Source organism: Elephas maximus, chromosome 14 (assembly GCF_024166365.1).
Source record: "Elephas maximus indicus isolate mEleMax1 chromosome 14, mEleMax1 primary haplotype, whole genome shotgun sequence".
NCBI classification, from domain to species: Eukaryota; Metazoa; Chordata; class Mammalia; order Proboscidea; family Elephantidae; genus Elephas; species Elephas maximus.
Window position 1 is genome coordinate 65,135,091 of NC_064832.1, and position 21,886 is coordinate 65,156,976.

Consider the following 21,886-nt stretch of genomic DNA (forward strand, 5'->3'; position numbering starts at 1 on the left):
AGAAGCTCTAATTTGAAGTATTGAAAAATATAACCTCATACTTATTTTAACTGCCAACTTTGTTTGCAAGCCTGAGGCAATGTTAATACAACTATCTCCTTTCACTACCAGGGGAAAAGTATTCCATTTTACACTTTAAGCCTGATAATAAGGTATAAATTATATAACCTACCTTTAAATATTCTCAAATCACACATAACTAAAAAGTGTCTAAATATTTATAGAATACCTACAGGAATACAAGCTGAATTCACAGAAGCATATTAAATCAAAATGCATGCCAATACCACCAGAATGGTTTTATTTTTTTGTTGTTGATAACATGCACAACATGGCAATTATATCATTACTTTGATTTCCTTAAATATTACTGAAGTATGCATTAAAAATATGTTTACACTTTAGAAACGTAACACATTAAAGAAGTCCTCTGTAAACGTAACTCTTTCTCAATACATTTTTCTGCTTTGTTCCATACATAAATAACTTAATCTACAAAGTCATAAATAAAACTATCAGCTCTTATGGCCTAAAACTATATATAAATTTTGCTTTATTTTATGAGCTTAACGAAAGTGATTTTTATTTTATAAATAACATGCAGTATTTGCAGTTATTATTATGAATCAAATGATTTATCATCACAAGTTATTACTGTCTACCAGTTATGCCAATAACAGACTTTCCAATGCACTTGATAAAGATGCCATGTGTTTAAAAAGTCAGAATGACCAAATGATGCAATTCTTAAAACTGTAGAGAATATTGCTATTCAAATACTACTAAGTCTTATTAAAATCACTTCATCATGTCTAAAAGAAAAAAAACTACAACTAAAGAGTGAAGGCTTGTTCCATCATTAACTACAGAACCACAAGCTTAAACAAATCTAAAATTTAAGGAACAATAATATCAGATTAAGACCATATTAGTTTCAGGAAAAATATGCCATTGAGATGCTGTTACTGAAACAAAAACTTTTTCTAAAATTTATTTTGAATGCTCACTTTGGTTAGTTTTAAAACATTCAGGGTAAAAATAATGACACACAGAATTGATCTCAGAAAGACATGATTGCTCATATAGAACATTTGATTATTGAATTTATGTTTAATGACTCAAAAAAAAAAAAAAAAAACCCCACTGCCATTGAGTCCATTCTGACTCACAGCAACCCTACAGGACATATAGCAGAACTGTCCCATAGAATTTCCAAGGAGAATCTGGTGGATTTCAACTGCTGATCTTTTGGTTAGCAGCCAAGCTCTTAACCACTATGCCACTAGGGCTCCAGTTTAATGACTAGAAATCCTTAATTCTTCAGGAAAAAAATAAACATTTTTTTGGTCTGAAAGACACTTCCTATCTAATGATTTATGAGATAACCACTCAAGATTTATTAGGTAAGCACTCAAATTACTTTTACATAATAAAAGTAAAAAAGAATTTTGCATGTTGGGTATGTTTCATTTTATACATTTTTTTAGGCCTTTATTTATAGAGTATAAAACTCAGAGAAACATTCTCAACTAATATCCTCATTAGATTTAATTGATTCAAACTACAAGCAATACTAAGTTGAACACTGTCATTACTTTTTTAGTCTCTGAAAGTTTTATTTTTCAATACAAAAGTGATCTGGTTCACATTATTAATTGCTAGCCAAACTTTATGTTTAAAAAACTAAACACTCTTTGTTAAAGAGCAGATTCTAAGAAATGTTTTTCATGCTCACACAGAAAACAGGATTATGATATACATAATGAATCTAAATAAAAATTCGCAAATGGTGGCTGAAATTCTGTCAACTTTCAGCTGAATACAACATAAATCCACAGTTATTATTCATAAACAATTCAAAATTAAAGTTTATAATGGAAATGTCAACAAGTCATAACTACATCACTACTGATGGGTTCTACCATACTTTCAACCACACACTGCAGAAGTGCACATCTGATAGACAGACTATTTAGAAAATTAAAGCTATCAGAGCTATAAATAAGGGATACATAAATACGATATACATGGCGATGCCAATGCATTAGGGCTGTTAAAAAAAAAAAGAATAAGATGTGAAGTAAACACATCGGATAGTTCTCTCCGTAAGCCACTTTCCACTGATTTATAAAGCTATGGTTCTGTAATTCTTTTAAAGAGGAAAATGTTTCTACACTGCTGCATGCAGTAATTTCATTCTACACTCTTGACTACAATGCAATCCTCAAATACTCTTGCAAAGCTTGACGTATCTCATCAAGATTTCTTCAGAAAGTCAGCTTGTCATATTTTCAGCAGCCTAGAAAAGAAAGTAAGATTCATTATAATAAAACTGTAGAAAAGGAGACACCATGGAGATAAATTTATCAACACTGCACTGTCATTTACAAACAACCCTTCCCCATATATACCAAACTACTTGTGTCAGGATAATGCAGTGGTTTATGCCTTGTGGCCATGCATCTGCACTACCTGTTGAACTTTCTCCTAGGCTAAGAGCAGAAAACTGATATATCACCTTAAATAATAGCTAAGAGTACCTATAAAAAATATACAGATACTGGAAAATAAAGTTGGAGCACATTTTGTCCCAATAATCTTCATTAGTCTATTTCTGCATGCTTTCTTACACTGGGAAACCCTGGTGGCATAGTGGTTAAGTGCTACAGCTGTTAACCAAAGGGTCCGCAGTTCAAATCCACCAGGCGCTCCTTGGAAACTCTATGGGGCAGTTCTACTCTGTCCTATAGGATCGTTATGATTCGGAATCGAGTTGATGGCAATGAGTTTGGTTTGGGTTTTGGTTTCTTACATTGGGAAAAGGGGATTAAGAATGAAAAAGAGCCATTATGCTATGAAGCATCGAGAAAAAGGGCAAAAGAGGAATAAACGGATTAGGAGTTGTTTTAGTTGTTTCTAATTATTAAATGGTTGAAAAGACTAGTTTATTAAAGTTCTTAGTTGTCCATAAGGTCAGTTTGTGGTTTTTAAGGTCAGTTTTTATAGCTATAATATTAAAAATATGCATACATATTTGTTTTAGACACACACATATATATTAGACATACAAAATTTGTACAAAATTTCAAAGATACATATAGAATAGTAAAATGAACTTCCATCTGAAATAACACATAACTAATCCTGTCTCACCTACATCCCCAGCTACTATTCTTTCCCAGATTATTCTTAAGAAATTCCCAGGTACCATATCATTACCAATAGATGATTTGATGCATATTTCTAAAAAGATTTAAATAACAATACCATTATCATACAAGAACTACCAAGTAATTTCTTAAGGCCAAATATAAAAATTATGGTTTAAGCAAGTTCAATTTTGGAGATAAATATTAGGCTTTTAATTCATTTCAACTTCCTAATTAAAACTTACTTTTAAGTTTAGTCTAGGTTTAGAACTCTTTCACAAAAATCCCTTCGGATATGAGAAAATCATAGATAACTCAATTTGAAACAAGGCTGGAACTTTTTTTTTTTCAGTCAACAAAACATACCTTGTTTTTCTATATAACCTACTTATAAGGCTTACTACCTGTGAGAATTAGAAACTAGTTTGAAAAAAAAGTTTGTTCTAAAATGTTTCTTCCTCTCTTCTAGACTTACAGGTTCTTAATATTAGGTATAGCCACATAACCTTTTGGCACTCTGTCATCTCCTTAACCCCATTCTCAGTATTACCTACCTCAAAGAAAACTTGAAATATATATAAACAATTTTAGTTTTTTTGAATTAGAATACCTTAACAAAATGCAATTTAATTCACCTTATCCCATTTCATATTAACTTTTGGAGGCTCTCCTCCCAACATACAGCCAATGAACCAAGTACTTTCACTTAAACTACGGAAGTCAAGCTTGGGCAGCATTCATGTTACACAAATGGAGAACTACTTTCTATTTGAGAGGGCAGCAATGGTATACTAGACACTTACATATGTATAGTTACCAGATGGCCACTGAAACTTCAAAAATTTGCAAGAGCTGGCCCTGGGGAAATCTGACCAGTAAAATCTTCTTCCCAACTTTCCTTTGCTATGTCAGTTTATTCCCCCCAAGGGGAGGGTAGGTGGAGGCATAGGACTTCTTTAGTCTCTCATTTCTCTCTCAACTCCAAATTCTACAGCCCAATGTAGCAGTTAGGAAAGAATACCTTTGAATCTGGAGGGAAGCATACTAAGAAGGGTTGTTTTTCTAATTCAAAAAAATTAACTACAATGCATTTATTTTAAAAATATCATGGTACTATCTGGAATAATGTCCACCAAATATTATTGCTGGGTATTTCTCGGGCAATCTTGAGTGATTTTTTCTTTTGTTTCCTTCTTTATATTTTCCGATTTAAATATTTTAAGATTATAAGCATGCATCCTTTCTTTTAAAAAAATATTTAAATCGGAAAGCTACCCAGTTTTCATAAATTACAGAAAAAATTTTCATTATTTCTTCCTGTTTGCTAGAACTTTGCAAAAATCTTCACAACTAGACCAGTAAGTAACATAATGATAAACAGAGGAAAGACTGAAGGTATCATGGATTTCATTTTACTTGGATCCACAATCAACACCCATGGAAGCGGCAGTCAAGATATCAAAGGACATATTGGCTTGGGCAAATCTGCTGCAAAAGATCTCTTTAAAGTGTAAAAATGTCACCTTGAAGACTCAGGTGTGTCTGATCCAAGCCAGAGTGTTCCCAAATGCCTCATATGCATGGGAAAGCTGAACAAGGAATAAAGAAATTAAAGAACTGATGCCTTTGAACTGTGGTGTTAGCAAAGAATATTGAATATATCATGGACTACCAAAAGAATGAATAAATCTATCTTAGCAGAAGTACAATCAGAATGCTCCTTAGAAGCAAGTATGGCAAGACTATGTCTCACATACTTTGGACATGTTATCAAGAAGGATTGGTCCCCAGGGAAGGACATCATGCTTGATAAAATAGGTGAAAAAGAGGAAGACCCTCAACGAGATGGATTGGCACAGTGGCTGCAACAATGGGCTCAAGCCTAACAATAACTGTAAGGTGGTGCAGGATCGGGCAGTCTTCGGTTCTGTTGTACACAGGGTTGCTACGAGTAAAAACCTACTCTACAGCACCAAACAACATGATAACCACTAAGAAAATACCTAAAGAGCATATATAAAAGGAAATGAGAAGTGAATCACCATGGGATACTAAAAATAAATATATAAACACAAAAGAAAACCCTATGAGGCAGTTCTATTCATGGAGTCACTATGAATTAAAACTGACTTGACAGCACTTAACAACATAAAAAAGTACTAATACATGCGACAGTATGGATGAACCTCGAAAACATTATGTTAAGTGAAAAAAGCCACGCATAAAAGCCACCCATGTATGGTGCCATATGAAATATCCAGAAAAGGCAAATTCACTATAGACAACAGAGATTAGTGGTTGCCAAGGGCTAGGGCAGGAGGGAATGGGGAGCAACTTCCTAACAGTTTTGGGGTGATGAAAATGTTTTGGAACCAGAGACAGGTGGTAACTGCACAACATTGTAAATGTACTCAATGTCACCAAATTGTTCACTTAAAAATGGTTAATTTATGTTATATGAATCTCATCTTAAAAAAACAAAAAGGATAATATGGTCCGTGATAGTAGCAATTTTGGTAACTTGAACGTATGCTATTAAACTTCTGGTCTTCAGGATTTCTTCTGATGGTGTTGTAAGCTAGTTTAACGTGGTGTAACTAAGATCTTTCACAAAATCTCATCATTAATTTTCTAAATGAAATCATCTTATTTAGAATGAACTAACATATGAGTCTCTAACCTTTAGTGCTTCAGTGGCCTTGCGAAGTTCCTTGATAACCGACGACAAGGCTTCTGGGTTAATTCCTTGCTCACAAAGCCGTACACAAATAGACAGAGTTTCCATATCTAAGCCAGTATTCAAAATTCTTGAAATCTCAAGCAGAACTGGAAAAAAAAAAAAAAGGCATAGAGAAAAGTTAAAAAAAAGAGCTTACATTTTAAAATATGCACACAGTACTTTTGTTTTTAATCAAAGTATTACTACTTTGGAACTAACAGAGCACCCCTAGACTTGGAAGTTGGAATGCAATACTGTTTTATCCTTATTTAACTCTAGAAATTGAAAAATAAATTTACATTCTCTATCCATTTTTTTTTTTTTTATCCATATAACCATTTTTAACATATTGGTGTATACTCTATCACTCATTCAACATCTATTTAAAATTTATCTATCATAATCAGGATTATTCTGAACTCTTCCTATTACATTTAGTCCTTCATTACATTTAATATGCTGCATAGCATTCCATTTTATGGAAACACTGTACGTAACTACTACACTATTCTAAGAGTTAGGTTGCTCTCATGTTTTTCCCATAAAAATAATATTGTGATAAGTATTTCTACAAATTAAATTTTATTTCTGTGGGATGAATACTGAACAAATTTTATTCAGTAATATATGTATTTAAGACTTTGTGTTTAGAAACTTAGAACAATTTCAAAGTAATTTATGTCTGTTGAACCTAAAAATAAAAATGAGAGCCTATATTTTTCAATCTCATTTTTAAAGTAATCATCTTAATGGAGTTTATCAAAGTAGTCTCTGACATGGATAGTTTGAGAAACACTAGCATAGAGGACGCAGGTTTCCAAAAGTCATTTTCCAAGAATACCTACTAATACAGGATGTAAATACACTGTCTTCACTGAACTTTATGTTGGTTGTTTGCTATAGTGTGTTTTAAAATTTGTCAACGGTCAATATGTTACTGTTTCTGTATCATTTTCCGTTGGCATTACATTTGGAAAGTAATTGTCTATGCAAAAATTATACAATAAGTCACCAGTATTCTTTTCCAGTACTAGAAAGTTTCTTTTTCTCCCCCTCCTTAAACATTTCAATTTTAACTACCTGGAGTTACGACCTAACTTTTCTTCTCAGAAATATGCCAGTTGCCCCAATCTTATTTACGGAATGATCTATCCTTTTGCTATTCATTGAGATGCCACATTTAGCACACAGTAAATTTCCATTTATCTGTGTACTTGTATGTCCACCTTGTGTCATGACCACAATTTCACACTAACTTTACGTTGCATGTAGTAGGTTAAAGATTCCTTTGCCACCATTCATTTTCATAAGCCCTTTTATTCTCTAGGTGAGCTTAAAAACTTTATCAATTTCAAAACCAAATTACATTTGGATTCTGATTTCAATCACAAGAAACCTACATATTATTTTGGAAAAAACATACACGTTAACAATATTAAGTCATTCATTAATTTAAATTCAAGTCCCACTAAGAAAAAAATTTACAGTATTCATGCGATGGGCCTATCCCACTTTTTCATCTTGGACATTGTAGTCTTCATCCCTAGTTCAACCTGAGTCTTTTTAAAAAATATGTATCATCCTGTCTCCACTTAACTTACTGAGCATACAGAATACAGTTCTAATGTCCTTGCCTGATAATTCTAACATCTGTATCAGCTCTAGGTCTCTTTCAATTGGTACATTTTTCTCCTTATCACAGGCTGTGTTTTTCTGCTTTTTGCCTACCTAGTGATCCCTAACTGGATGCCAGACATTGTGGATTTCACCTCTTTGGATGCTGGATATTTTGTATTCTTAAAATATTCTTAAATTTTCTGATGGGATGTAGTTCTCTAGAAACAGTATGATCAAGTCTTACCTTTAAGATTATGCCTGATGAGAGCCCTGTTTAGTCTAGGGTTAATTATTCGCACTATTAAAAGACTCTTCTGAGTACTCTATTCAATATCTCATCAATTATGAGGTTTTCCATTTAGCTGGTACATACCTGTGCACATGTAGGGTACTGTTCCCTTTAATCATTTTAAGAATTCTTTCCTCAACTTTGGGTAGTTTATATACCCACACACACCCACGCGCACACACGCACATGGGTGTGCTGATCAACGCTCTACTGAGTACTCCAGGGAGATCCACTGTTCTCTTTGTGCAACTCTTTTCTCTCAGGGGTTACTGTAAGTCGAAATCAACTTGAGGGCCCCTAACAAGTACTGCTCTGTCCTGTGAGCTCTAGTTGCCTTTGTCCCTGGACAACTCAGCATGTTCACCAGGTTCTGACTGGGTTCCCCCTCTCTGAACTGAGGCCTGGAAACTCTCTAAAGGCCGTAAGTTGGGGCACTCATAGGACTCAGCTCATTTGTTTCTTGTGTCTCAGGGATCACTGTCCTTTGCTGCTTGATATCCAAGGTGTAAAAACTTGCTTGACGTTTTGTCTGGGTTTTGCTGGTTGTTTCAAGTAGCGGGTAAATCTGGTCTGTTACTCCATCTTGGCTGGAAGCTGATAACCCTTCTCATTTTCACTGTCTTCAGTTTTGATACTCAGATTTACTAATACTTTGCCCTTCAACTGTATCCAGCCAGTTATTCACATTATCTATTTATTTCAATAACTATATTTTAAGATTTTTAGTTTTCCCCCATAACTGCTTGTATTTATTTCATAACTAAATGCTTGTTTCACAACTACTTATTTCGTGGCACTGTTGTTCCTGTCTTTATGTATTTGAGGATTCCTTCTTATTTTAATTTTTTATTGTACTTTAGATGAAGGTTTATAGAACTTCTTATTAACAATCAGTACATACATTGTTCTGTGGCACTGGTTACCAACCTGACATGTCAACACTCTCCCTTCTCGGCCTTGGGTTCCCTATTACCAGTTTTCCTGTCCCTTCCTGCCTTCTAGTCCTTGCCCCTGGGCTGTTTTATGGGCCTGTCTAATCTTTGGCTGAATAGGTGAAACTCAGGAGTGACCTCATTACTGAGATAAAAGGGTATCTGGGTGCCAGACTCTCAGGGTTTCTCTAGTCTCTGTCAGGCCAGCAATTCTGGTCTTTTTGTGAGTCAGAATTTTGTTCTACATTTTCTCCAGCTCTGTCCAGGACCCTCTACTGTAATCCCTGTCAGAGCAGTCAGTGGTGGTAGCCGGGCACCATCTCGTGCTGGACTCAGTCTGTTGGAGGCTGTGGTAGTTGTGGTCCCTTAGTCCTTTGGACTAATCTTTCCCCTGTGTCTTTGGTTTACTTCATTTTCCCTTGCTCCAGATGGGGTGAGACTAGTGGAGTATCTCTGATGGCTGCTCACAAGCTTTTAAGACCCCAGACGCCACTCACCAAAATATTCATCCTTATTTTAAACCACCTTTTAGATTGCTCTATAATCTCTTTCTTCAAGTATAAGCAAGCAGCAAGAGAGAACAGTTAAGAGTGTAATCTCTAAAGCCAAACTACCTAGGCTCAAATTCTGGCTTTACTGCTAGTTAACCTCTCTGTGCCTTTATTTTATCACTGGGTCAAACGGGGATAATGACAGTACTTATTTTATAGTACTGCTGTGAGTATTAAAGGACACACTGAGAACGGTGCTTGGCGTATGACAGTGATCAATAAAAGTATTAGCTATTATTACTACATTTTATTTTCACTTTTTAAGTTAGTTTTTTGTTTTTTATCTACCTTGGGTGCTTTGTGGTTCTTGGCTTAAAGCTCATCTTCCACAGGGGATCTTTCTGTTGCATTCCTGGATTGGTGATGTGTTCCTGGAGGGGTAATGTCATACTGCCTTTAGCCCTCTGGATCAAGCCTTATGGAAGCAGGCTAGCTCCACACCCAGAACACACATGAATGGCACTTCTCACTCCCTGGCTATGGCAGATGGCCCATTTTTGGACTGCAAGTTTCACTCAGGCAGGGTGGTATGCTTGGTCAGGTTTCATTCCCAATTCCCTGCTGTGGTTCCCATCTGCTCCTTTTTTTGGGGGGGGGGGAGGGGGGACCTCTCTCTTTCTAACCAATGGAGATTTCCCTTGTTTTTGAAATGGCTATCCCGATAATTATATTTTAATATTATTTATCATTTTCTATGTGCTTGGAGAATAACAAGTTTCAGCTGAAAAATAAGTTTCAACAAGTGCTCAATCCACCATATTAAACTGTCAACTTCTTTTTTAGTTTTGTTTCTACCTCACCCTTGTATGTTCTAAATGGTTATTGCTAATACCCCAGGATATTACTTATTATTTTGTAGCCAGTCACCTTAATGAACTCTAATGAAGCTTCTAACAGTTTTTCAGTTGGTTCTTTGTTTTCCAGTCACATAATCATTTCATCTACAAGTAACAGTTTCATCTCCTTTTTAACAGCCTTTTCTTTTTCTTATTCTACCTTATTTGCTAAAACTTTCAAATCAATGTTCAAAAAAAGCAACAAAAGCAGGTATTTCCAATTTTATTTAGAATGCCTTTAACATTGATGTTAAAAAAGTCAATGGTTTCTAACAGAAATTCTCTCTTAGCTATCTAGTGCTGCTATAACAGAAGCACCAAAAGTGGATGGCTTTAATAAACAGAAATTTATTCTATCACAGCCTAGGAGGCTAGAAGTCCAAATTCAGGGTGCCAGCTCCAGCAGAAGTCTTTCTCTCTCTGTCTTGGCATCAACCTTGCCCTGGGTCCAGGAGTTTCTCAGCACAGGTACCCTGGGTCCAAAGGATATGCTCTGCTCCTGGTTCTTCTTTCTTGATGGTAAGAGGCTCCTCTCCTTTCTGCTCACTTCTCTCTTTTACATCTCAAAAAAGACTGCCTCAAAATACAACCTAATCCTGTATATTGGATCCTACTTCATTAACATAACTGCCTCTAATCCTGCCTCACTAACATCACAGAGGTTAGGATTTACAATATACAGGCTAAATACATCAGATCACAAAATGGGGGACAATCACACAATACTGGGAATCGTGATCTAGCCAAGTTGACATACATTTTTGGGGAACACAGTTCAATCCATAACAATCAGGAAAAAATATAGAGTCTTGTCAGCACCTATTCATCAACCACTGAAATGACCATGTAGCTTTTCTCCTTTAACTTAGTCAGGTAATACATTACATTGACAGACTTCCTAACTCTGAACCATTCCTAGGTACCTAAATAAAACCCCACTTGGTAGTTTTTGGTAGTAATAAATTATTCTGGGTATCTAACCTATCTATAAAATGACTAAACTAACTCAAAGAGCTCAATGTAATCTTTCACTCAGATTTTACATTTTATATCTGCTGCCTTGCAGCTCCAGGTAACCTTTCCCACAGATTTACTTTTATTGCCTAGAAGCCAACCCATTATTAAGGAAATGAGTTTTTGTGGTTAGGCTGAAGAATATGAACACTTAATGGAAACTTTTGATCTCAGTCTCCTCAGTTTCTGATGTATTGGGCAAAACGATGTTGCTGTTCTCAGTGTTGCTGTTCTCAGGTGCCCTCCCGTGGCTTCTGACTCACAGAGACCCTACATACAAAAGAAACAAACATGGCCAGTTCCTGTGCTATTCTCACAATTGTTGCTATGTTTGAGCCCCTTGATAGATCATGGAAACTCTGTTTCCATTCTCCTCCAGAGATCTAACCTTCTAAGCAAGGTAACTGTTAATCAACCATACCTGAAAATATCCATCATATCGCCAGTTTGTAACCAACATTTACCCCTCTTGGCCCCATGTCTTTCAATTACGTCCTTTAGTCAATCAACACACTCATGTAACCAATAATGTTAAAGATAGTTTTTACTTGCCCTGCCTTTAACTGACCTTAATTACTGCAAACAAACGGGTAAAGGCGCAACTTTATTCTCCCCACTTCAGCACTATAATTACTTGTGACTTACATTTTCCCCAAAATCTGTGAGCTTCAGCCTGAGGCTCTGCAATCTCCCACTGCAATGTTTTGACATCAATAAAGGTCTTTTGATTTTACCTTAACAAAGTTGGAGAGTCTTTACAATACACTGTTGACTCCTATTTGATAACATTTGTTAGAATTTTAGAATCTGTAATTCATGTGAGACTGGTGTGCAGTTTAAGTTTTGGTTTCAGGACCTTGCCAACATTTTTATTAAACAAACAAAATTAAGTGCTTTTTTCTCTACACTCTGGAATAGTAAAAGATAGTACAGGAATTATTTGGTCTTTGCAGGTTTGAGGGAACTAGTTCAAAACTATCCGTGACTGACATGTTTTATAGAATATACTTTAAGTAACACCTTCAATTTCTTCAGATTTACTCATTTCTAAATTGTCATTTCAACACCGTCCATCTCAATTATAGTTTTATTTTTTCAGTATGAAACTGCTCATGGCATAATATAAATGCTTCTTCTGGATTTTGATTATATCCTATTTCTCATTCCTAAATGTTAAATACCTGTGTCTTTTGTTTTTCATGATGTGTCTTTGATCACTTTTGCAAACAAGAAAGCAGTTTTGGATTTATCAATTTTATCCTTCTTCCAAAAGACTTCCTAACTCTCCTTTACTACTCCTATCAGTTCTTGTGACTTTAACATTCATGCATGCAATAATCTATCTGGTCCTCATTTCTTAGACCTTCTCACTTCTGATGCTATCTTCACACTCCTTATATCTGTACCCTTTATCTAGTTATAATCAATAACTGTAGCAGTTTCAAAATACAGAGTTTGAGCATCCTCTGGCTATACTTTTAGCTTTCTTATTCTATTTTTCCTATTGCAAATATTCTCCCCTCTGGAACCAACAAACTATTTACCCTACAGAATTTACAGATTCTAAAATTCTAACAAATGTTATCAAATAGAAGTCAACAGTCTTATTCCTCCTCCTAGCAATGTCCCCTGTGCATTCCTGTAGTTACCTCCTAGCAAGGATCCTCTCTCCCTCTATTGTATTTACTTGGCAAAATGACAAACTTGGAAAAAGCTAATGTTTTATATTTCTCCATTTTCCTAAAAAAATCTGTTTCACCATTCTCAATTTTCACATGTCCCTCTGGAACAACAACAAAAAAAGCCTACTTCCCCATTTTACAATCTCATTTCGTACTTCCTTAAGAAGAGTCAAACAAAAATTACCCCTTTAAAGGAAAACAACAAAATCCAGCATTCATCAAAGCAGGAAAATATGACCCATATCCAGCAGAAAAACCATCAACAGAAACAAACTCAGAGATGATGGAATTAGTAGACAATAACATTAAAACAACAACTGTAAATACATTAATATGGTCAAGAATGAACACAATGAAGGAAAAAATAAAAGCTCTAGGAAGATTCATATGGAAATTTTAGAGATGAAAAATACAATATACGAAACTTCAGATTAGACAATGCAAAAGGTCAATTAACTTGAGATACAACAACAGAAATTACCCAAAATAAAGCACAAAGAGGGAAAAAGATTGGAAAAGGATGGACAAAGAGTTAGTAAACTATGGAACAATATTAAGCAATCTAAGATACATGTCATCAGAGCCCTGGAAAAGGAGGTGTCCAGAAAAATATTTGAAGAAATTAAGATCAAAATTCCCCCAAATTTGATGAAAACTATAGACACACAGAACCAAGAAGATCAAGCAGAATAAAACAAGAACAGCAAAGTGATCATCATCAAATTGCTGAAAACCAGTGATAAGGAGAAAACAGTAAATGTGGGGGAGAAAGATAGATTATATACAGAGGAACTAAGGTTAAGAATGACAACAAACTTAACATCAGACACTATGCAAGCCAGGTGACAATGAGAAAGCAAATTACCACAAGGAAAAAAAAAAAAAAAAAAACCCTTTCAAACTAAAATTATATACCCAGCAAACATCTTTCAAAAATGAAGATAAAATTCCAGATAGAGTGGGAGAATGTAGAACAAACCTCAAATTCCGTAAAAACTTCAGACTTATTGGACTGGTAGAGACTAGAGGATCCCCTGAGACTAATGCCCTGAGATACCCTTTAAATTTGGGACTGAACCCACTACCAGAAGTCATCTTTCAGCCAAATAACTGCCTCATAAAAGAAACAGGACCACCCTTGAGTACTGTGCTCCTTTAAAATAATCATCTTTATAAGACCAAATGGTCAATATGTACCCTAAAGCAAAGATGAGAAGATGGGGGGCCGGGGGAGAAGGTGGGAAGCTAAACTAACAGAAACAAAATAACCAGAATGGAAATAATGAGAATGCTGATGCATTCTGAAAAACGTAACCAACGATACTGAACAATGTGCACAGAAATCGGAAACTGTTAAATGGGAACCTAATTTGCTGTGTACGCTTTCACCAAAAATACAATCGCAAAATTAAAAACATACATGTATGAAGGTAAAATAGACTTTTCAGGCAAACAAAAACTAGAGAACTCAGACCCAGCAGACCTGCACTACAAAAAGTAAAAGGAAGCATTTCGGACAGAAGGAAAATATGAAAAAATCATAATTTGGATCTACACAAAGGAATGGAGAGAGCTGGAAATGCTAAAAGGTGAGTAAACATAAAAGATATTTTTTCTAATGTGAGTAAATACAGAAGATATTTTTCCTCATTTCTTAACCACTTTGAAAGTTAACGTTTAAAAGGAATATATAAACAATGTACTGTGAGTTTATGACATGTAAAATGTAAAATGCAAGACAACAACAATATAAAGGAAAAAGAGGAGGAAATAGCATATGCTATAAGCTGCTCTGTCCTGTAGGGTCACTATGAGTCGGAATCGACTCAACAGCAGTGGGTGTACAAGCTGTTTACGCTAAATGCTTTATTTGTAATAGCCAAAATCTGACAACAACCCAAATGTCTACGAACAGACAGACAATTAAATTATGGAATACCTATACAACAGAATGCTTCTCAGCAGTAAGAAGGAATGGAGTACTATACACACAACAATGGACGAATCTCAAAAATCATCATGCCAAGCGAAAGCCAGGCAATGCAATATGTATGAGTGCAATGTGTGTGTGTGTGTGTGTGTGAGTAAAAGACATGAAGAGACACTTCACCAAAGATATACACATGGCAAATAACACATAAAAAGAGTCTCCTCATTATTAATCATTATACGAATGCAAACTGAAACTACAATCATATACTATTACATGACAAGAGAGTCCTAAATTGGCAACTCCAAGTACTGAAAAGAAGGGGTAGCAACTGAAACTCCCAGATTGCTAGTAGGATTATAATACAGTATAACTACTTGAGAATACTTTGGCACTCTAAAATTAAAATATAAAATTAAAAAATGCACTAAGCACACAACCCAGCAATCCTACATCGTGGTATTTTCTGAAGAGAAATAAAAATATATATTAGGTAGTCCCTGACTTACGACAGGGTTCTGTTCCAATGACTGTGTCCCAAGTCGATTCTGATCCAAGACGAATACCTCTTTTTTTTTCTTTTAGTTTTCATTATCCCTATCTTTATAAATCCGATCTTTATTTGTCTTTGGGGGTCAGAAACATTACATATAAACTCACAGATACAGTTTAACATTGTATACAGTACGTATTACTAAAAATAAGATGTAACCCCCCCCAAAAAAGACAGTTGTAGTTGGCAATTACCTGTACCTGTATCCACATAAAGACACGTAAATGAATGTTCACAGTAAATTTACTAATTGCTAAAATCTAGAATGAACTCAAATATCCATCAAATGTTAAATGGATCAGCAATTAGTGGTTTATCCACACAATGGAATACTGTTCAGTAATAATGAGGAATGAACTTCTGATACATCCAACAAAATATATCTCAAAAGCGGTATGTTAAGTGAAGAAATCAGAAACAAAAAACTATGTATGTATGATTCCATTTATATGACATTCTAAAAAAGGCAAAACTACTGACATAAAACAAGTTAGTGGCTGCCAGGAGATAGAGATGGAGGGAAGGTATTTATTTCACAGGGGCTCGAGGGAAATTTGTGGGCTGATAAAAATATTCTGTATCTTAATTGTGATGGTTAGACAGACGTATATATTTGCCAAACTCATAGAATTGTACACATAAAATTGGTAAATTTTGTTTCATGTAAATTACCTCTAAATTGATTTTAAAAAGTGTTCCATACTGTAATGGTTTTGAAATATATCTACAAACTCTTTGACATTCTATCAAGAAGTAGAGCCTGATTCTTTCTTTTGAATATGGACTGGACTTAGTGATTTGTTTCTAACAAATGCAATGCAATGCAAGTAACTGACAGTCTGGAATTTTACTCTACTTACTAGCTTCCCTCAAAAGTAGCCCTGGTGGCGCAGTGGTAAGACCCTGGCTGCTAACCAACAGGTCAGCAGTTCAAATCCACCAGCCGCTCGCTCCTTGGAAGCCCTATGGGGCAGTTCCACTCTGCCCTTTAGGGTTGTTATAAGTCACAATCAACTCAATGGCAATGGGTTTGGTTATTTTTTGGTATCACCCTCCACGGTTTCATGGATGCTACAGAAAACATGAGACTCCTGGGTCAGTGACAAAAGACAGTTACAACAGAAGCAGTTGCCAGAATATTAATGTGTTAGCATAGCACCTCTGGGCCTGTAAGTCCACAGGGATGACAGAGAAGGGGCCTGACAGATGCTGAGCATGCACTGAGTTTGTACTGCATGAGAGGAACACTAAGTTTGGGGAATCCCCACTTTTATAATAAGCAATAAGCAAGCCTGCTCTTTATCTGGGAGATGTCACTTCATCTCTCACCGTTGCTTCCTATAAACACAATCCTAAGAAATGTCCCGGGGAAAGAGTGGTCAGGACCTTGCATTCCTGGCACACTTAGTAAAACTAAGAGGGATGCTCAGAGCCCATGGTGGACTGCTTCTCCCAACAGTGATACCGCTCACTGTCTTCTCACCTCAGTGTCTTCTGAGGCTAGGTTAAAAAAGGTAATATAACTTCACTCCTGGTTCTCTTTTGAGAAACTCTCCCTTGGGACCCAGCTACCAATGTAAGGAAATCCAGGTAACATGCTCCAGATAAGTCTCTGCTGAAGCTCCACATGGCAGCCAAAATCCATAAACCAACGTGTGCGTGAAGAATCTTTAGAGATGACTCCAGCCAGCCACTGTCTAACTGCAATGCGTGAGAGAACTTCAGTGAGCCCTACCTCAATGAGCCAGGTCAACACCTAGAATCACAAAAGATAGTAAGTAATTTTTGTTGTTTTATGTCACTAAGTTTGGCGTGATTTGTTATCGCAGCAACAGATAACCAGAACACATACCCTGGCCCTACTCCAACTCTCCAACATTATCATCATTTCCTGTTAAGTTCTCTCTCTCGAGTTTGGTCTCTTTATCACAGACCCCTGTCTATAAATAACTGTGTTTATTCTTGACTCACAGCCTTTGCTCACGCTTTTCTTCTCTGCCTTTTTATATACAATCCCATGCTGTCTTTCAGGTGCATCTGTGTTCTAGTACCTATTTCCTCCTTAAGCTTTCTTTAAAAATTCACACTGATATTTGCTCCCTAACTTGACAAAAACTGTTGGCAGTCAGTATTTCTTCAGTGTCAGTGGTGTAGTTGGTACTTATATGTATTTTGTGCCTACTATGACGCTTTGTTTACAGTGATGAACAAAATAGATATGGTCTCAGTTCTCACATTACAGTCTAGGGGGAGATACGTATTAAAAACGCACATACACACAAAACTGATTCTAGTTATAAGTAAATTAAAGAAAAAGAATAGGGTGCTTCTAAAGTGTATCTACAAACTCCTCTTACCTAGTTTTAAAGAGTACAGTGTTTAGGAGAGACTTGTCCAAAGAAGTGAGAGTTAAGCTTAGATTTCAAGGGGAGGTAGAAATTAACCAGGCCAATGAGGCAGGAGAAAGAGGGAAGAGAACACCTTGTGCAAATGTTCTGACGGTAGAAGCAACTTGTAAATTCACAGATCTGGATGACTAATATGAAGGCAGTGTCATTAAGGGAGGTGAATGAATGTAAAGTATGAAATCCCGTCATGAAAATCCACCAACACCCTACTGAAGATCTTGGAACTTCAGAAGCTATTGGAAGATTTAAACCAGAATTGTGACAAGATCAGATTTGCCTTTTAAAAAGGCTTTGGCTGCAAAAAAACAGAATGGATCTTGAAAACTGCCAAAGCAAATAAGGAAATGGAATCCAGTTAGGTTTTTGCAATTTTGGTGATAGACCGTGGTAGGTGGCACGGATAGGAGAGATTAAGACAAGTAGTCAAATCTGAGCTGAGTGAAGAACTGAAAGGGCTTAGGGGAGACTTGGAGGTAGGGGAGGTGACAGAAAGCAAGACTGACTCCCAGGTTTCCTTCTCACATGAGCAATCAGATTGATGGTGGCAGCATGGATGGTATATTTGTTTCTCTGACACTGTCTTGCTGTGCTAGTGATATGGAATCAATACCCTGTAGACTCTTCTAACTCCTTTTTTATAACATGTTTCTTAAGCTTACTAATATATAAAGCCTTGTAATAGACACTGAGGAAACCCTGGTGGCATAGTAGTTGAGTGCTACAGCTGCTAACTAAAAGGTCAGCAGTTCGAATCCACCCAGCACTCCTTGGAAACCCTATGGGGCAGTTCTGCTTTGTCCTATAGAGTCGCTGTAAGTCAGAATCAACTCAATGGCAATGGGTAACACACATTGAAGCCTCTGGATTTTAAAGTGTAAGCTGTAAAGTTAAAATTAGAGATAATAAAAAAGTTTCAGAACATAAGAAAAAGAAAATAAAGTATTAAGTTATCAATAAATAGTACCTAAAATTTAAAAATACTGAAAAGCAAAAGAAGCAACTGAGTACACTGCAGGAGAGAGAGAGGTAGGTGAAAAGGCCTGGCTATTTCAAAGACAGAATGCAAGAAGAAAATGTTGAGGCTCTAAGGATGAGTAGAGGATCTTATATAACAGACCTTATAATCGGAGCTGGGATCCATCAGGTTTCTTTCAGGGTGCCCATCTACTTCCTCCCATTATCTTGCAATTAAAATTTAAGTGTTAAAATGCAAACCATTAATAAATTTAGATCTGTTATCTGACTCTTTCCAATACTGATGGGAGAGGGAGTGTCAGGAGATGAAGTGATCGCAAAGAAGGGTAGACAACATCTGCCACTGAGGAAAGAAATGGGACTCAACCAATTTTTGAACACTTCACTCAGGCTCTCATGGATAGACTGAAACATAGTGCAGGCCCAGGTTAACAAAATTTCAAATGACAAATGGTATTTGAGTAGGTCAGCCCAGGCCTTTGGACAAGCTAAAGTTTTATTTCTGAACATAAGGGTGGAGGAAGGTGGGATTACGTAACGACTACCTTTACTTTTTCAGCTCAATGTATGGTCAACTGTGTACACTGGATGTTTCATACTCTTCAGCTTTGTGCCCCAATCACTATAGACAGCTTAGGAAACACTATCTTCCATTAACTCTGCAATAATTGAACGCCGCATTTTATGTGAATGAATGTCTGGGGCCCCAACTATGGCATTACAGCAGGGTACTCCTGTAAGTTTAGAGTTCTAATGAACATAACAGCATCGAACTACCATGTTTTACAAATGTTGACCCACTGCAACCTGGTGCCTCTCTTTTTACTTTCTTGTTGTGAGTGAAGAGAAACCGTGGAAGGAGCTGAAAAATATAAAAAGTTGCCCAGAGTGGACAGAGAAACTCTTCCCCTAGAGCTAGTACCCCGAATTCAGACTTCTAGCCTTCTAACCTGTGAGAAAATTTCTGTCCATCAAAGCGAAAAAAAAAAAAAAAAAAAAAAACCAGCAACAACAACAAAGAAAAACAAAAACCCAGTTGCTGTGGAGTTAATTACGACTCAAGGTGGCTCCATGTGTGTCAGAGTAGAACGGTGCTCCATGGGTTTCTGATGGCTGATTTTCAGGAGGCCTTTCTTTGGAGGTACATCTGGGTGGACTCGAACCTCCAACTAGAGTGCAGTGCAGGGACTCCATGTAGAGGAGCCATGTTCTCTAATCCATACCTCCTTTCCTCCAATTTGTTTAAAAAAATATTTCTCATCTTCACTTTTTCATGTTCTTAACACTCTCTATAATCATCCTCTTACACAAAGTTCTTTCAGTAAAGATTTTGATAAGGCAACCAATACAAACCATCAGTTCTCACCTGCACATCAGTAGGTGATGTACATGAGTTCGAACAGGCTCGACAGCAATGGGTGATGGGTGAGCAGTTCCATCAGGGATAAAACACACGGCTTCTAGTCACGTGGGATTCTATGGCCACATTAATAATGAACCTAAGCACAGCTTACACACTTGGCTAGAAGCGAAGTCTCATATTCCCCATTTTGTTCAAAAAGCAAGTTGACTTCCAGGTAAAGATAGATGATGAGGTCATATATATAAATTCCTATGTACACGTATCATTTACAAAATTAATTAGCTGTGATACATTGAGAAAAATGAAACAAAATAGACTGGATATGGTGTTAAGGACAAAATTCTAGTTTTCAGAAAAACAGCAAAGTAGATACTGGGTAAGTAAAAATTAGCTATGCAAGCGCTCTAGTAGTACAAGTAATTCTCTGAAAAGGAAAGCAAAGCCAGTGCAAGAAAAGGCAGAGGCGTTATCAGAAGGGATGATAACCAGGGAACGTATCACAAAGTAGAACATGCATTAAAGGAGACACATATATGGCAGGAAGGCTGACACTACCTAGTGAGGATTCAGTGGGGTTGTTTGTGTAACGGAGATGGAGGTTGATGCGGGTATCCCCTGGAAAATTAGGAGGGAGCGTGTAAGCAGATATATTTAACATCCATCCAACACTCATTTATAGCTGGATGCATGTAAAGCGGAGACAAAGAAAGGAGTCTGCAGCTGGGAGGACATTCAATAAACAGAAAAAATTAGAGAAAAGCTACCTTTTATTGGTCATCTTTACTATGCCTTTATCTCATCATCTTACTCGAATACAACTAATCCTGGGATAACTGTATTTTACAGAAAAAGAGACAGGCTCAAAGATGTTTAAGTAGCTTTTCTAAGCTCAGCACAGAGATACGAACAAGCGGCAAGGCAGACCGTAGATGATACGTCTAACTCCAAGAGTCTGAATCGTCTTCCACGCCTGAGTAGGCTTCACACCCACGTGTTCCGTGGCACACAAACTGGCCACTTCCCACAAAACCCGACACGGCCGTCATCCGATCCAAGAAAAAAGCGACGCATTTCTGATGAAGGGGCTATCTGTTCATTTGCCGGATACTTACAAAGCGTCCACCTAAGTGCCAAAGCAAGGAACAGAACGGTGACCAGACACAGGCTCTCTGCTAGGAAGTTACGGTGTAGTGCGCTCCCGCACCGCTTCCCGCTCCGGAGCAGGGTGCTCCGCCGCATTGGGCGCGCAGATCCGGCGCGGGAAGGGGACGTGGAAGCCAGATCTGGGGAGGGAGGGTCGCAGCGCGCAGCGCAGCACGGAATGAGCGCTCAGGGCGCCGGGGAGCGCGGGGACAGCGCAGGCGGGTCGAGGAAGGGGCGGGACGCGGTCTGGGGGTCGGTGCGCGCGGGGTCCCGCTCCAGAGGAGGCGTTGGAGGTCGGGCTCGGGAGGGGCGGGGCGCGCGCCAGGTTGACGCGGGGGTCCCAACGCCGCACGCGCGACGAACTACGCAGGAGCCAAGAGAAAACTCTCAAAGGATAAGGCCATCGGCCCGCCCTGCGGCTCCGGCCAGTCCTCCTGGAAGATCTTCGAAGATGTCGTCTGGGGCAGAAGGTCGACCTCAAGTCTTCCCTAGCCTCACCCTCGCCTGTGGGCCTTCGCTGTGGAAGCGGAGGCGAGGTAGAGGAAGGAAAACGGGAACTCACCGTCCATGGTCTCCCTCACCGCGTTCAGATTGGCTGCCGCCGCCGCCGCCCCAGCGCCGCTACTACTCGCCATGGCTCAGGCCGGTCCGGCCGACGGAGGCGGGGAAGGGCCTGACCCGGAACTGGAGCGCCTTCCTTTCCCCCGGGCAATCCCACCGCGCGT

General features: G+C 37.6%; 1 protein-coding gene across 1 annotated transcript; it reads right to left on the reverse strand.

Annotated features, from left to right (window-relative positions):
• Positions 1-284: 284 nt before the first annotated feature.
• MZT1 (mitotic spindle organizing protein 1) lies at positions 285-21,885 on the reverse strand. The gene is made up of 3 exons (XM_049853433.1): positions 21,724-21,885; positions 5,830-5,975; positions 285-2,299 (listed from the first exon to the last, which is right to left on the reverse strand). The coding sequence occupies exons 1-3, from the start codon at positions 21,794-21,796 to the stop codon at positions 2,276-2,278; spliced, it is 243 nt and encodes an 80-aa protein (XP_049709390.1). The 5' UTR covers positions 21,797-21,885; the 3' UTR covers positions 285-2,275.
• Between the last annotated feature and the right edge of the window lies 1 nt (position 21,886).